The 13,736-nt window shown below is 50.3% G+C and overlaps 1 protein-coding gene across 1 annotated transcript in view; it reads right to left on the bottom strand.

Moving 5' to 3' along the window:
• Window positions 1-2,845: 2,845 nt before the first annotated feature.
• The window catches only part of tg (thyroglobulin), a 21,674-nt gene continuing 10,783 nt past the window's right edge, over window positions 2,846-13,736 (bottom strand). Inside the window, exons 23-49 of the mRNA XM_070966977.1 lie at window positions 13,408-13,572; window positions 13,188-13,292; window positions 12,948-13,057; window positions 12,696-12,806; window positions 12,422-12,593; window positions 10,578-10,748; window positions 10,402-10,488; window positions 10,106-10,171; window positions 9,464-9,601; window positions 9,210-9,386; window positions 8,893-9,007; window positions 8,459-8,547; window positions 8,057-8,194; window positions 7,909-7,974; window positions 7,189-7,323; window positions 6,912-7,094; window positions 6,634-6,838; window positions 6,160-6,247; window positions 5,551-5,705; window positions 5,270-5,477; window positions 4,996-5,169; window positions 4,551-4,688; window positions 4,271-4,458; window positions 3,982-4,086; window positions 3,499-3,639; window positions 3,193-3,374; window positions 2,846-3,049 (exon numbers count right to left, since the gene is read on the bottom strand). Coding sequence (XP_070823078.1) covers window positions 2,949-3,049; window positions 3,193-3,374; window positions 3,499-3,639; window positions 3,982-4,086; window positions 4,271-4,458; window positions 4,551-4,688; window positions 4,996-5,169; window positions 5,270-5,477; window positions 5,551-5,705; window positions 6,160-6,247; window positions 6,634-6,838; window positions 6,912-7,094; window positions 7,189-7,323; window positions 7,909-7,974; window positions 8,057-8,194; window positions 8,459-8,547; window positions 8,893-9,007; window positions 9,210-9,386; window positions 9,464-9,601; window positions 10,106-10,171; window positions 10,402-10,488; window positions 10,578-10,748; window positions 12,422-12,593; window positions 12,696-12,806; window positions 12,948-13,057; window positions 13,188-13,292; window positions 13,408-13,572 — 3,713 coding nt within the window. The 3' untranslated portion in view covers window positions 2,846-2,948. The remainder of the gene's footprint in view (window positions 3,050-3,192; window positions 3,375-3,498; window positions 3,640-3,981; window positions 4,087-4,270; window positions 4,459-4,550; window positions 4,689-4,995; window positions 5,170-5,269; window positions 5,478-5,550; window positions 5,706-6,159; window positions 6,248-6,633; window positions 6,839-6,911; window positions 7,095-7,188; window positions 7,324-7,908; window positions 7,975-8,056; window positions 8,195-8,458; window positions 8,548-8,892; window positions 9,008-9,209; window positions 9,387-9,463; window positions 9,602-10,105; window positions 10,172-10,401; window positions 10,489-10,577; window positions 10,749-12,421; window positions 12,594-12,695; window positions 12,807-12,947; window positions 13,058-13,187; window positions 13,293-13,407; window positions 13,573-13,736) is intronic.

Below are 13,736 nucleotides of genomic sequence, written 5' to 3'. Positions count from 1 at the left end.
ACTGGTGGCACTGGGCAGACTGGTGGATCCACGTGTTGTCGTGTGGTCACTGGTGGCACTGGGCAGACTGGTGGATCCACGTGTTGTCGTGTGGTCACTGGTGGGACTGGGCAGACTGGTGGATCCACGTGTTGTCGTGTGGTCACTGGTGGGACTGGTTTCTCTCCCCATGGTTGAACTGGTGGAACTGATGATTCGATCAGTTGTCATGGCAACATGCGTCGTAGTGGAAGACACTAAAGAAGAAGAAGAAGGAAAAAAAACATGAGTCCTTGATGTTTCTGTGATTTCTGCCCATTGACAGAAAAATGAAATGTGATTAATGAATTAATGACCAGAAGCTGCTTTTCTCTGTTTTATATTTTCTGTTTTTTGTCCATCTGTCCATCCATCGTCCATCCATCCGTCCATCTGTCCACCACTGCTCTGATCCAGACTGAGATACCTCAACATCTGTTGGTGTTTGGTATGAAATGTGCTTCAGACATTCATGCGTTCACTGTGTTGTCTTTCTTCATGGATTCATCCAGCCTCAGGTGAGACTTGTGGAAGAGGTCTGTCAGTGTTAAACTGGGACGTGGAGGCAGCTTGATGGCACTGCTTAGTTAAGAGGCATAAACCAGTCAGCGCGTTTGCAGGCAGCAGACATGAGTATAAAAAAAATGTAATTACAAATTAAAAATGACAACAGAGAGCAGCTCTGGTTTATAGATGGTAACGAACACTGAAGGGAACGTACCGTTTAGCACAAAGACGTTCTCTGTGGACGGACTGCGTGCTGAGACGTCAGTGAACTGAAGGTGCTGAAGCTTCAAACTGCTGCTCGAAGAGACTGAAACTGACTGTCCACAGTTCTTAAGTTAAAATCATGCTTTAAAACTCCGGACGGCTGATTGGTTGGATGCTTTCTGAGAGGACAGGGCATCTGTTCAGTTTTGGTCAGAGTCGCACTGGTCGAGTCGGGGTGATCAGGGAGGGAGGGGGGAGTGAAGGCCTGCGGATGTCGTCGCTGCCCGGGAGACTCTGTCACGCTTCGATCAAGTGAAACCATTTTTCTGAAGCATCGACAGTAAAATGAGTTCTGCGCCTCTTTGCCAGAATCAGGCCTGAACTGCTCCCGCAGGTTATCGAGGACAGACTTGGTTTAGGTTTGATGACCGTCGTACCTTCACGTCTTAAACTATGCTGCAGCCTCCTCCTGTGACCTTCGTCCTGCATCTGAATGGATCTGGATTCACAGAGAATCCACTGCTGAAAGCTTCAGAGGATCCAATTTAAGAGCCAAAATTCAGCCCACCTGTGGACCTAATTGACTGACGGATGGACGGATTTGTCTCTTTCAGTGTCTCCGTCAGAATAACTTTTCCTGAGTCTCTTTGGACTGTTGGTCCATTTGAAGACGTCACTTTGGAGACTCGTTAGTCGCAGCCTGAACAACAGAACACGGTGCTGTGAGACCCTCAGCGGACCTCCTGCAGTCCACGCAGACGCTGAGGGACAAGTCTCTCTGTTGACTCTAACTTTTGTGTCTTCTCTATTTCATTCCGCTGTGAGCTGCAGTGAAACCTTGAGGAAAAGCTGCAGGTGAGTGTTTTTCTTACCTGAGGCGCTGAAGCTGACGGCGATCCAGAAGGCGAGCAGCGTCTCCATCTTTCTGCAGGAAGTCGGACAGTTTGTGACAAAGATCTCAGTGTGAGCGGCCGCTGGAGTCCGTTTCCACCCAGAGAAAGACTCCTTTATACACCTGCCTCACCTGCACACAGGTGGAGCAGGGAGGAGGGGGGGCACATTCCCATGGTGCTCTGGGCCTTCTGGCAGGACGTGCGCGCCACCCGGTGGCGAGTCAGAGCTGATGTGCAGCTTTGATTGGAGCTTCTTCTGATAATCAGGAAGTGAACTGTTGTGCTGGTGTTTGTGGACATGGAGGAGACAGGGGACGCTGAGGACTGAGGACACATGATCTAAGACATTAAAGAAACTGAACCTGCTTCGTTTTTATTTCTTTATCAATCAATTGATGATTAATTTCCTGTTGATACGTTTTTATGCTCCTTTTTTTCTTTATTTTTTGTCTCATCTCTCTAAGCCGAGACGACTTTTGATGACATCATCCTCCAGAGCCACAGATGATGTCACCCAGGTGTTTTCACAGAGACACACCCAGGACAGGTAAACTGTTCTTCATGTGGAGAGTCTGCTGTTTTAAATCTGACCTGGGGACAGTTTGTCCTCCAGAGCTGCCATGTTGACGCTTTGTGTCTTTCCTGCTGAGACGACCTGAGGAGGCCTGACGGGAGCAGACGTGAGACGAGCGACATCCACCTGTGGTGGCTGAGACACCTGTCAATCAAGGTAGATGTCCACAAACTTGTCTTTAGATTTTGACTCATTCATGAAACATTTGAGCTCATTTCTGTGTTTCCGGAAGTTAACGAGGAACTGAAAACCTGACGGACGATCAACTTGTCGCTTCATGAGACACAGACCGCGTTCGTCCCCTTAAAGTGTCCCCTGGAAACTTTCTGTATTCACTGCTTTCTTCTCACTTTTCAACATTTCATCATAATGCTGTGCGTTATCACACAGCTGATGTTTGCTTGTGTTTATTTGCATATTTGAGCTCTCAGGGCCACCGTAGTCATGTCCATCACACCGCTTTGATTGGCAGATGTCATCATGGCTGCGTTATACTGAATGAAGAGGTGAATCAAACACTGATGAAGGAGGCCTGAACGTATTTGCACAGAGAAGCTGGAGGATCACAGCAGCACCTAGTGGCTGTTGGAGGAAGTGCAGCTGACGTGTGGACCACAGACAGACAGACAGACAGACAGACAGACGCAGAGACTCTTTAAAATGCTTTTATTGATGATTAAGACAGCAGCTGTGAATCAATCTGGAGGCGGGAAACTGTGATGTCATCAGGGAGGGATGATGATGTCGTCTGTTTAGCTGTAGGCGTCTTTCTCTGTCTGCGATTGGCTGGATGGTGCAGCCACTGGGAGCTCAAGGCTCAACGCAGGCTGGACAGGCTCCGCCCCCAACTCACCTGGAGAGACAAACATTTTAGACAGAACCTCCAACTCCACCTGAGCAGTGTCGCCTCATTATCTATATTAAACATTAAGGTCAGCAGAGAGAGGAAGAGAAGAAGAGAGCAGAGAGGTGGAGCACAACAGGTGGACTCCTCACCGCTCAGACTGGCCAGTCTGGTTCCCAGTTGGCTCCAGAAGGAGCAGGAGCTCTGACTCAGACCCTGGTGATGTTGGAGGGTGGGGCTTAGCTGCAGGTAGGTGGGCGGAGCTTCAGAGGACAGGACCTGCTGCCAGCGGGGCAGAATGGACTCCGCCCACATGGGGGACGGGTTCGGGTTCCTGAGAAAAAACAGGAAAATGAACTTCTTCATGGAGCTGCTGGCTCAGGCGGGAAGAGACGAGGCGTTTGAGTGCTGGATAATTAGCTTGTTAATTAGAGTTTGTCTGAGGAGCGTTTACTGACCCCGTCCGGACGAAGCTGGACACGTAGGTCATCATGGCCAGAGAGAGGCGCTGATCAGAGGAGGTGAAACGCTGAGAGCTCATTGGATGATGAGGAGTCCCAAACGCAAACTGGACGTCCAGAGGAACGGACACGTCGGCCCTGCACAGCAGTCAATCAATGTGACTGATCAGTGGTGATCAGAAGCTCTGCTGATTCATCGCATGCATGACTGCACGAGTACCAGTACAAGTGTGTACAAATATAAGCATCATAATATACTTTAAAGTACTGCAAGTAAAATACTCATCAGACAGAACGTCCAGTTCAGGATCAGTTTACTGGATTATAATTACTGATGCATTCATGTGTTCACTTTAATGACTTCATGACCTACATAGATCAGAATTCATTGATTAGACTGTTATTGATCTGAAGTTACTCAAGTATTCAAATAGGTGTAGTACAGTACAAGTACTTCCATGCTGTACAGTGTACTCGTACCTGTCGTAGGCGCTGGTGGCCGGCTGGTGGTACAGGAAGACGTTAGCTTTGCTGTTAGCCCAGTGGCTAACCATCTGCAGACTGGGACAGATGATGAACAGATCTCTGCGACGCGCACGCACACACACACACGCACACGCGCACACACACACACACACACACACACACACACACACACACACACACACACACACACACAGAGTTACATGTGCTATTCTTTCTCGCCGTCTCAGAGTATCTGAACTGTGTTTTTACTGGACGCCGATGAACAGGTGACCTGCTCTCTTACCTGGTGGCGTTGTCCAGCGCTCTAGAGAACAGGTTGTATCCGGCGGCTGACGGGCTGTGATCCAGGGAGTAGAACCAGGCCGCCGCCTCCTTCAGCAGCTCGCTTCCCGTCACTCCGCCCAGCGAGCGACTCAGAGCCTCGTAAAACGCCGCCTTGCCGTCGGCTCGACCCTGCAGAGCCTCGAAGTCCTGAACGCAGACGGGAAACAGTTTCACTTCGCAGCAGGTTCGCCTTCGCCTTTACTGTCTCTGCTGTGTGTGTCAGCGCCGCGACCTCTGACCTTTATCCTGCGAGCTCGGCTGATCAGACCGTCGTATGCAGACGTTCCCAGCAGGAGGTCGACTCTGTGGAAGGACGACCGAGGGAGCGTCTCAACGACTGGAGACCAGGACTGGAACGGACCGCTGAGCGCCAGCAGCTGCAGGCAGGCAGGCACACACACACACACAGTGAGAAAAAAAAAACACACACACACACACACACACACACAGTGAGGAACACACACACACACACACACACACACACACACACACACACAGTGAGGAACACACACACACACACAGACACACACACACAGTGAGGAACACACACACACACACACAGACACACACACACAGAGTGAGAAAAACACACACACACACACACACACACACACACACACACACACACACACACAGTGAGGAACTGGACTCCTTCCTCGTTCACGCCTCCATAATGAACTCTACCTTTGTCTGGGCGCCATTCAGAGTGTGAACAGGCGTCGCTCTGAGGCAGGCGGCCATCTTGTCATCGTCAGCGAGGTCGGAGGTTACGCAGCCGAGTTCTTTGGCCAGATCGACCGCCTGACGTCTGGAGGCGGAGGAGGTCTGAACTAGTGATGGAGAAAACACAGCACCACCCTGCAGAGACGGGGACAGTGAATGATCCGTGTGGACAGTCTGTTTGTGTCTCTGTCTGTCTGTCTGAGGACAGAGGAGGACCAATCAGAGGAGTTCTCACCATCAGCATCATACGCTGGAACAGAGGAGGGGAGGAGGAGGAGGAGGAGAGGAGGTGAAGGCTGGTGATGTCAGCACCACGTCGCTCCGCCCCGACTGTCACTCTCATGTTGTCTCCGCCCACCAGAGCAATGTGGGCGTTAACCCAACGAAGCACCGCCTCCTGGTCCGACAGACCATAGTTTCCACGGAGACCAGACGAACCTTCAGACAGGAAGATAATCAGTAAGACGCACATGCACACACACACACATGCACACACACACACATGCGCACACACACATACCTGTGCTCAGGAATCCCAGCGCAGCAGTCCTGTAGCTGGCCGTTACCACGACGATATTACCCACAGCAGCGAGGGTGGAGCCGTCCAACAGTCCTGGGCTCTGATTGGCTGAAGGGTTGAAGAAGAAAACCAGGACTGGAACACGCCCCCTCTGCGCCCCACACACACACACACACACACACACACACACACACACAGTTTTTGAGTCTGATGTCAATTTTAAATCTTAAATATTCTTAAAAAGTAGCAGAAGTAAAAGTACTCATGATGCGTAATACACTGTAACTACTGATGCATTCATGTGTTCATCACTTGAATGAATGAGTGACTGTAAGAACACGTATGTAACGCAGTGAAAAGTACAAGACGTCCCTCTGAGAGTATAAAGTACCTCAAACTGGTACTAGCTTGAGGTACTAGCTCTCTCGTTACTCAGGCGTCTTCGATCTGCTTTCTATAAATCAATAAGTGCAGCTGAAAGGACTGATTGATCGATCAGAGCAGCGTTTAAGGATCAGTAGTTTCACATGTTTTTCAAACGTCACTGACACCGATCGATCGTCAGTATTGATCATCGTTAGCTGATGCTCAGCGCAGCCACTGACCAGGGCGGCAGGAGCGAAGACGTTGAGGTACAGACAGTCCTCACTGGACGCCGAAGACTCCACGTCACCCGGCTGGACACAGCTGGGACTGAAGGACGGACAGAGACAGACAAACAGCTTGTTACTGCAGTGTCTCATTTAACTCATTGATCACTGATCATTTCATACGTGGTGGAAGAAGTTTTCACATCATTCAGGTTTAAAAAGACGTCACTACAAGTTAAAGTTGAGTATTCAAGAGATACTGCAGTAAAAGGTAGACAGACAGGTAGAGACAGACAGGTAGAGACAGACAGGTAGAGACAGACAGGTAGGAGGCAGACAGGTAGAGACAGACAGGTAGAGACAGACAGGTAGGAGGCAGACACATAGAGGCAGACAGGTAGGAGACAGACAGGTAGAGACAGACAGGTAGGAGGCAGACACATAGAGACAGACAGGTAAGAGACAGACAGGTAGGAGACAGGGCGTTACCGTGGTTTGGTGGCGTCCCAGGGTCCCGTCCAATCAGCTGGCTGAGCTGCTTCAAAGCGGAGCGATCCTATTGGTGGACGAGCGTACGGGACCCCCAAGAACTGAGTCACCGCCTTCCTGTCCAAGCCCAGGGCTGTTTCCATGGCAACGCCCTGCAGGGTCCCATGTCCTGGGATGGAGATGGATGTAACCGATGGCAACCACTCTGAAGACAAAGACAGACTCAGGTGAGCACATCAGCCTCCACTACCTGTGCTGTGGCTGGCTAATTGGCTCACCTGTCCTCAGGTACACCTGGGGGGCGGGCTCTCTGATGACCAGTCTGCAGGAGGAGGAGGGGCTTGATGAGCTGGGGGCGGAGCTTAACCCACAGGCTGTGGTGTCGGGGTAGAAGACGCAGCGAGTGGCGGACTCCGCCTCACTGAGTGACACAGCAACACAAGACTCCGCCTCCTGACAGGCTGAAACAGGAAGCAGAGAGGAAGTGTCAGGGTGGCCACTTCCTGTTTGAACGACATCACCTGAGGAAGGTGTGCAGCTCCTGTGGGTGGTTACCATGGAGACACCAGTCCCTGGTCTTGTCCCGGTTGGTGGCGATGTCACGGCTCACGTGGATGACATCATACTTAGAGAGGGAGGGGTCGACGAGGACCGACGAATCAGAGAGGAGACTCCAACGGTCCAGAGACACTGAGACACACAGATACTGCAGTATTAGACTTCTGAGAGCAGTAATGAAGGTACTTGCAGTATTAATACTGTTAGTGTTAGTAGTAGTGTGTTAGTAGGCACAGAAGTACAAGTAGTGATTGTCATTGTAGTACTTGTCATAGTAAAAGACAGCTGTGATGTACTTTGACTAGTATCAGCTGTAATATTACTAAAACTTGCAGTAGTGGTACTAGGAGGCATAAAAGTAGCACAAGATAGTTTTAGACTAATAATACTTGTAGTAACAACAGAAGCATCCTCAGTACTTGTAGCATTAGAAATCACAGCAGTACTATTGTTACTAGTAGTAGTTGTAGCAGAAATCATGCTGGTAGTAAAAGTACAAGTAGGTACAGAAGTAGCAGGTGCAGCTGAAGTAATAATGATGGTAAACACAGTGGTACTTCATTAGCAGTACTTGCAGCAGTAGTACTTGTAGTAGGAGCAGGCAGTTTCAGTGATGTAGCAGTAGTAGTATTTGTAGCAGTTGCTCTTGTAGTAATGGCATTAATGTGCAGTGTTAGTACATACTGTAGTAGTAGTACTGCAGTTTTTCAGTCTTACCGTTGTTTTTGGTCTTTGGCAGGTTGAACGGAGGACAGAGACCAGGAGACGATGTCCACTGATTAACTGAACACACACACGACAAACACTGTGTACAGTGTGTACTCACAGTACATATGCAGTGTGTGTGTGTACTTGTACTGCGTACCTGGTTTCTGGTACCAGCCAAAGGGGTCTGGTGTGGTCTGCACCGCAGACGGTCTACAGTCCTGAGTCCTCCAGGTCGTCAGGTCGTCCTCACCGCAGGTCTGAACCCCGAGACTGATCAGAGACAGACACACTATGTCTGGACGCCGTGCACGCGCACGCACACACACGCACACGCACACGCACGCACACACACACACACACAACGTTCAGCTTCCTTCCTGTTCGTCAAGCCGTCCGTCAATCAATTAAAACCTTTTTCCTCCGATTGTTTCAACATCAATAATTATTATTGATTATTTGATTTGTTCTGAAAAATGTTCGCTGATCAATCTGATCGATCTGATTGATTTGTCAAGAAAAAAGCTTCAATGACCAAAACAACAACCAGATGCATGGTTACCGTGGTTACCAGCTGATTGGGTGTCTCGGATGAAGCCAATACCACGGCAGCAAGGATCCTCGTCACAGCGCCGCTCACACTCCATGAACCTGAACACACACACACACACACATACACACACACACGCGCATGCATGCATGCACGCACAGCTGTCAGATGAAAACCCCGTATCTCCCACGTGTGGTGATGGAGTATGAGTTTACAAACTCAGGGTACTTCATACTTCTTTATACTTGTACTGCGTCTCAGAGGGACATACTGTAGTCACATCTCTCAGAGTGTGTGAACTGTTTCTGTACTGTCGTCAACTTATCCTCTAAATAAAGTTTGTTTGTTTCAAACTTTCTGAATAGATGTTTTTAAACCAATCAGTTTGACACGTTTTCTGTGTGTGTGTGTGTGTGTGTGTGTTTGTGTGTGTGCGCGTCAGTCACCCCTCAGACAGCGGTGTGTTTCCTGTCACACTGACTCGGCTGCGTACAGAGTAAGAAACCATCTTCTGGAAGGAAACTCGCTGATAGAAGCTCTTCACTGGTCCAGACAGGCTCACTGCAAACACACACACACACACACGCACATACAGGAAGAGGTCAGCCTGTGGAGAACCTCTGCTCACCTCCTGTTTGAGCTCCTCCTGGACTCACTTGGCCTTGTCTTCAGTCTGTTTTCTCCCTTCATGCTGTTAAAGCTACAGTGAACAGCAGGTGTTCAGGTGCTCAGGTGTTCAGGTGCACAGGTGCTCAGTGTTTACCCTTCTTGCTGTAGGTGTTGTTGGGCGCTCTGTCCAGCAGGGGGCGGCAGGCTCGTCTCAGGGGTTTGTCGTACGCTCCGCAGACTCTGCTGTCTGGATACAACGAGCAGCTGAAGAAGCTCGTCGAGTCGGCGTCTCTGAGGTCGGCGATGGCGCACCTCAGCTCTGCGTCGCAGCCTGAAACACGACGACGCCTTGGTGAGAAAACAGTGAGGAACACGAACAACTCATCATCATCAGACAGTGTGACGCACGTGAGAGACACCACAGCAAGGCCTGCTGGGAGTTGTACTTCCTCTTGTTGAGCCAGAAGGAGAGCGTGAGGAGATTTCTCTGAGGATCGACAAGGACGTCGTCCTCAGACAGAGACCCAAACTTCAGCTGAACTGACGCTGAAAACACACACACACACACACACACACACACACACACACACACACACACACACACACACACACACACACACACACACACACAGAGTCACTAAACATCCAAAATCCCTAAAATATTCTCTGACTGTCATTAGAAAAGAGAAAACTCATCTCGTTCAGTTTTTGATTAAAAAAAGATGACTCCGTTATCAGAAGCGACCAATCACTGAAGCCCAGCAGAACGTCAGTGTCCCGCCCCCTCATAACATGAGGCTTGCACACACACAGATTGGTCCGTCTCACTGTCAATCAACAGTCCCGTCTGTGTGGTTATGACCCGATGGACACGTGAGCTTCAAAGTTAGCTCGTTTTTCTTTGTGTGATTTACTGATTCTGATTGGTCGATGCTGAAAACAGCCAGACTTAAAGAACTTCCTGATGTCTTCTGCTGAAACCACGTTTAGTTTTGGGTCTTTTCATTGATCCACATTAAATATTAAAGTGTGTTCAGAGATGATACGAACCGTCCGGAGGAGGACTGAGCTCTGCTGCTGCACAGGAAGCAGAATCACCTGCTGCTGACTCAGCGTCTGACAAACAACAACAACAACAGTGGGGACAAGTTCTGACACACAAACATCATCATCATCTTCATCATCATCATCATCTGACCAAACCAAACTATGAGGGGCTGCAGTCACTGCTGTCCTCCACCTGTCCCCGTCACAGGACTCCCACATCCACCCACTCAGCTGTGTCTCATTGTCCAATCACCCTGTCTTCTACCTGCCCGTTGGCCTTCACCTGTGTTTGTGGGTACCTGTGTTTAAGTAGACGGCCTGGAAGCTGACGATAGACGCCTGGTAGTCCTTCTTGTTCTTGCTGTCGGGCGGCAGCGACGAATCAGCTGCATGAAAACACCAGAAAGATGAAAAGCGTTAACAAGAAGCAGCGCAGACTTCCTGTCTGATGTCACTTGCCAGCTCAGCGTCTTACTGATGGTGAACGTTTGGCCTCCGAAGTCGAACAGGAAGCTCCTCTGCTGCTCGTTGTAGGTTAGTCCTGCCCCACAGATACGACTGGCTGTTCCCTGTCCAATCACATCCCAGTCCTGGTCCCCGCACATCAAGACTGACGGAGCTCTCAGCCAACCACAGAGCAGAGAACCTGGGCGGGGCAACCATTCATACATTCACTGATTCACTCAAATGTTCAATGTGTAATTCATTCTTTCAGCTCCTTCATGTACTCATTCGGTTATTCATTCGTTCGCTCAGCCATTTTTCATCAATTCATTCCTTAATGTAGTCATTCTGTACATTCAAGTGTTCATTTCAAAACTGAATCATTATTTAATTCACTCAGCTCATTTGTCGGTTCACACATTCATTCATTCACTCAGTAATCCACTGAGTAATTCATTCATACAACTCTGTTAACTCATTCATTCAGTCACTTGTTCAATTACGCACTCATTCAGCATCTTCATATATTCACTAATTCATTCACCCAGTTCATTCAGTCACAGTTTCTTCATGCGCTCACTCACTGGTCTATTGTCTGTTTCTTCATTCATTTATTTATTCACTTGCTCATAAATGAGTCACTGCCCTGTGCTTCACTCACTCACTCGTTCACTCATTCAGTCACATCCACAGTCACTCACGAACTCGTTCACTCAGGCGCCTCCACACTCACTCGTTCACTCAGGCGCCTCCACACTCACTCACTCACTCACTCATTCACTCGGGCGCCTCCACAGTCACTCACTCACTCGTTCACTCAGGCGCCTCCACAGTCACTCACTCACTCGTTCAGTCAGACGCCTCCACAGTCACTCACTCACTCACTCGTTCACTCAGGCGCCTCCACAGTCACTCACTCACTCGTTCACTCAGACGCCTCCACAGTCACTCACTCACTCGTTCACTCAGGCGCCTCCACAGTCACTCACTCACTCACTCGTTCACTCAGGCGCCTCCACAGTCACTCACTCACTCGTTCACTCAGACGCCTCCACACTCACTCACTCGTTCACTCAGACGCCTCCAGTCACTCACTCACTCGTTCACTCAGGCGCCTCCACAGTCACTCACTCACTCGTTCACTCAGACACCTCCACAGTCATTCACTCACTCGTTCACTCAGACGCCTCCACACTCACTCACTCGTTCACTCAGACGCCTCCACAATCACTCACTCACTCGTTCACTCAGGCGCCTCCACAGTCACTCACTCACTCGTTCACTCAGACACCTCCACAGTCATTCACTCACTCGTTCACTCAGACGCCTCCACAGTCACTCACTCGTTCACTCAGACGCCTCCACACTCACTCACTCGTTCACTCAGACGCCTCCACAGTCACTCACTCACTCGTTCACTCAGACGCCTCCACAGTCACTCACTCACTCGCTCGTTCACTCAGACGCCTCCACAGTCACTCACTCACTCGTTCACTCAGACGCCTCCACAGTCACTCACTCACTCACTCACTCGTTCACTCAGACGCCTCCACAGTCACTCACTCGCTCGTTCACTCAGACGCCTCCACAGTCACTCACTCACTCGTTCACTCAGACGCCTCCACAGTCACTCACTCACTCACTCACTCGTTCACTCAGACGCCTCCACAGTCACTCACTCACTCACTCACTCGTTCACTCAGACGCCTCCACAGTCACTCACTCGCTCGTTCACTCAGACGCCTCCACAGTCACTCACTCACTCGTTCACTCAGACGCCTCCACAGTCACTCACTCACTCACTCACTCACTCGTTCACTCAGACGCCTCCACAGTCACTCACTCACTCGTTCACTCACACTCACAGTCACACACCTCCGTCCAGGCTGTTCTGGTTGAGGATGAATCCGTGGCAGCAGGCGTTGCGGCTGCAGCCGTCCTGACAGAAACGATGGGCGTCGGATAGAGAGGTCCGCCTGGAGGAGAACACCTGAGTCCTGAACACACCTGACACCACCTTCGTCATCCTCATCCGCACAAAGCTCTGCTGCTGCTGCCGCGAGGAGAACTCCGCCCCTGAAACACACGCATGCACCTGCTGAACACACCTGTCGGAGCCTGTGTTTGTTATTTTGGTTGTCGTGGTTACGGTACCTTTCTTACTGAGGACCAGTAGATCTGAAGCCCCGCCCCTCACTCTCACAGAGCAGCTCAGCCAATCAAACAGCTCGGCCTGAGGATTACCCAGAAACCCGCTGGTCTGAACAAACGACAGCAGAGTTTGGTGAGTATCGACAAGACGACGGGACGCTCGATGGCGACCACAAAGGATCTGATCAGATGATTCAAACGGCAGCGGACGTGTGTGAGCGTGAGTGTGTTTGTGTGTGTGTGCACATACCTGCTGGGAGGCGTTGCAGTGTGTGTTCAGTGTGTGCGTGCTGTACAGCTCACACTGCGTCTGTCTGCTGAACAGCGCCACGTGGTGGCAGGACGGCTCCACTGCACACGCTGAGACAAGGGGACAAACAGAGGACATGAAGACACTGTACGGCGAGACGAAGGACCGCGTCCAGGCTGAACTTTGATCCTTTGTTTGTTTTATACAAACTCGGCGTGTTGTTGTTTGTGTGTGCGTTACCTTGGACACAGGTTGAGAGGTTAGAGGTCATCGTTTGCAGGACTTCAGCGTCCTCAGCACCGATGATCACATCTGATCCAGGAACAGCCTGAAACCTGCGGAGAACTGCAGCACACACACGCACACACACACACACACATATACACACACACACGTTACAAAGCGCTGAACACAAATCTAACCTGATGACCAGTTGCTCTCTGATTGGCTGAGACTTCACCTGAGCACTCATCATCAGTCAGAGGCTTGTCACTGATGGACCAGTCAAGCTCCGCCCCTTCACTGTTGAAACACCTCCACCTGCCGGACAGGAAGTCAGGCTGCGCTGGCAGGAAGTCACCTTGCTCTGAACACCGCAGGCCCTGCCTCTGACACTCCGTCACACCTGGACACAGACAGGTGACTCTGTCACACCTGTAGTTCAGGTCCTGTTCACACTGACGCTTTACAAACATACCAGAAGCTGTAAACTGACAGGTACGTCACTGATTGGACAGTTTTGGTGACATCATCAGCCCCACATGGACCCACAGAGGAAGCTCAGAGTGT

Source organism: Chaetodon trifascialis, chromosome 7 (assembly GCF_039877785.1).
Source record: "Chaetodon trifascialis isolate fChaTrf1 chromosome 7, fChaTrf1.hap1, whole genome shotgun sequence".
In the NCBI taxonomy this organism is placed as follows: domain Eukaryota; kingdom Metazoa; phylum Chordata; class Actinopteri; order Chaetodontiformes; family Chaetodontidae; genus Chaetodon; species Chaetodon trifascialis.
The sequence above is the reverse complement of the archived record's forward strand: the minus strand, read 5'-3'. Positions and strand labels throughout refer to the sequence as shown.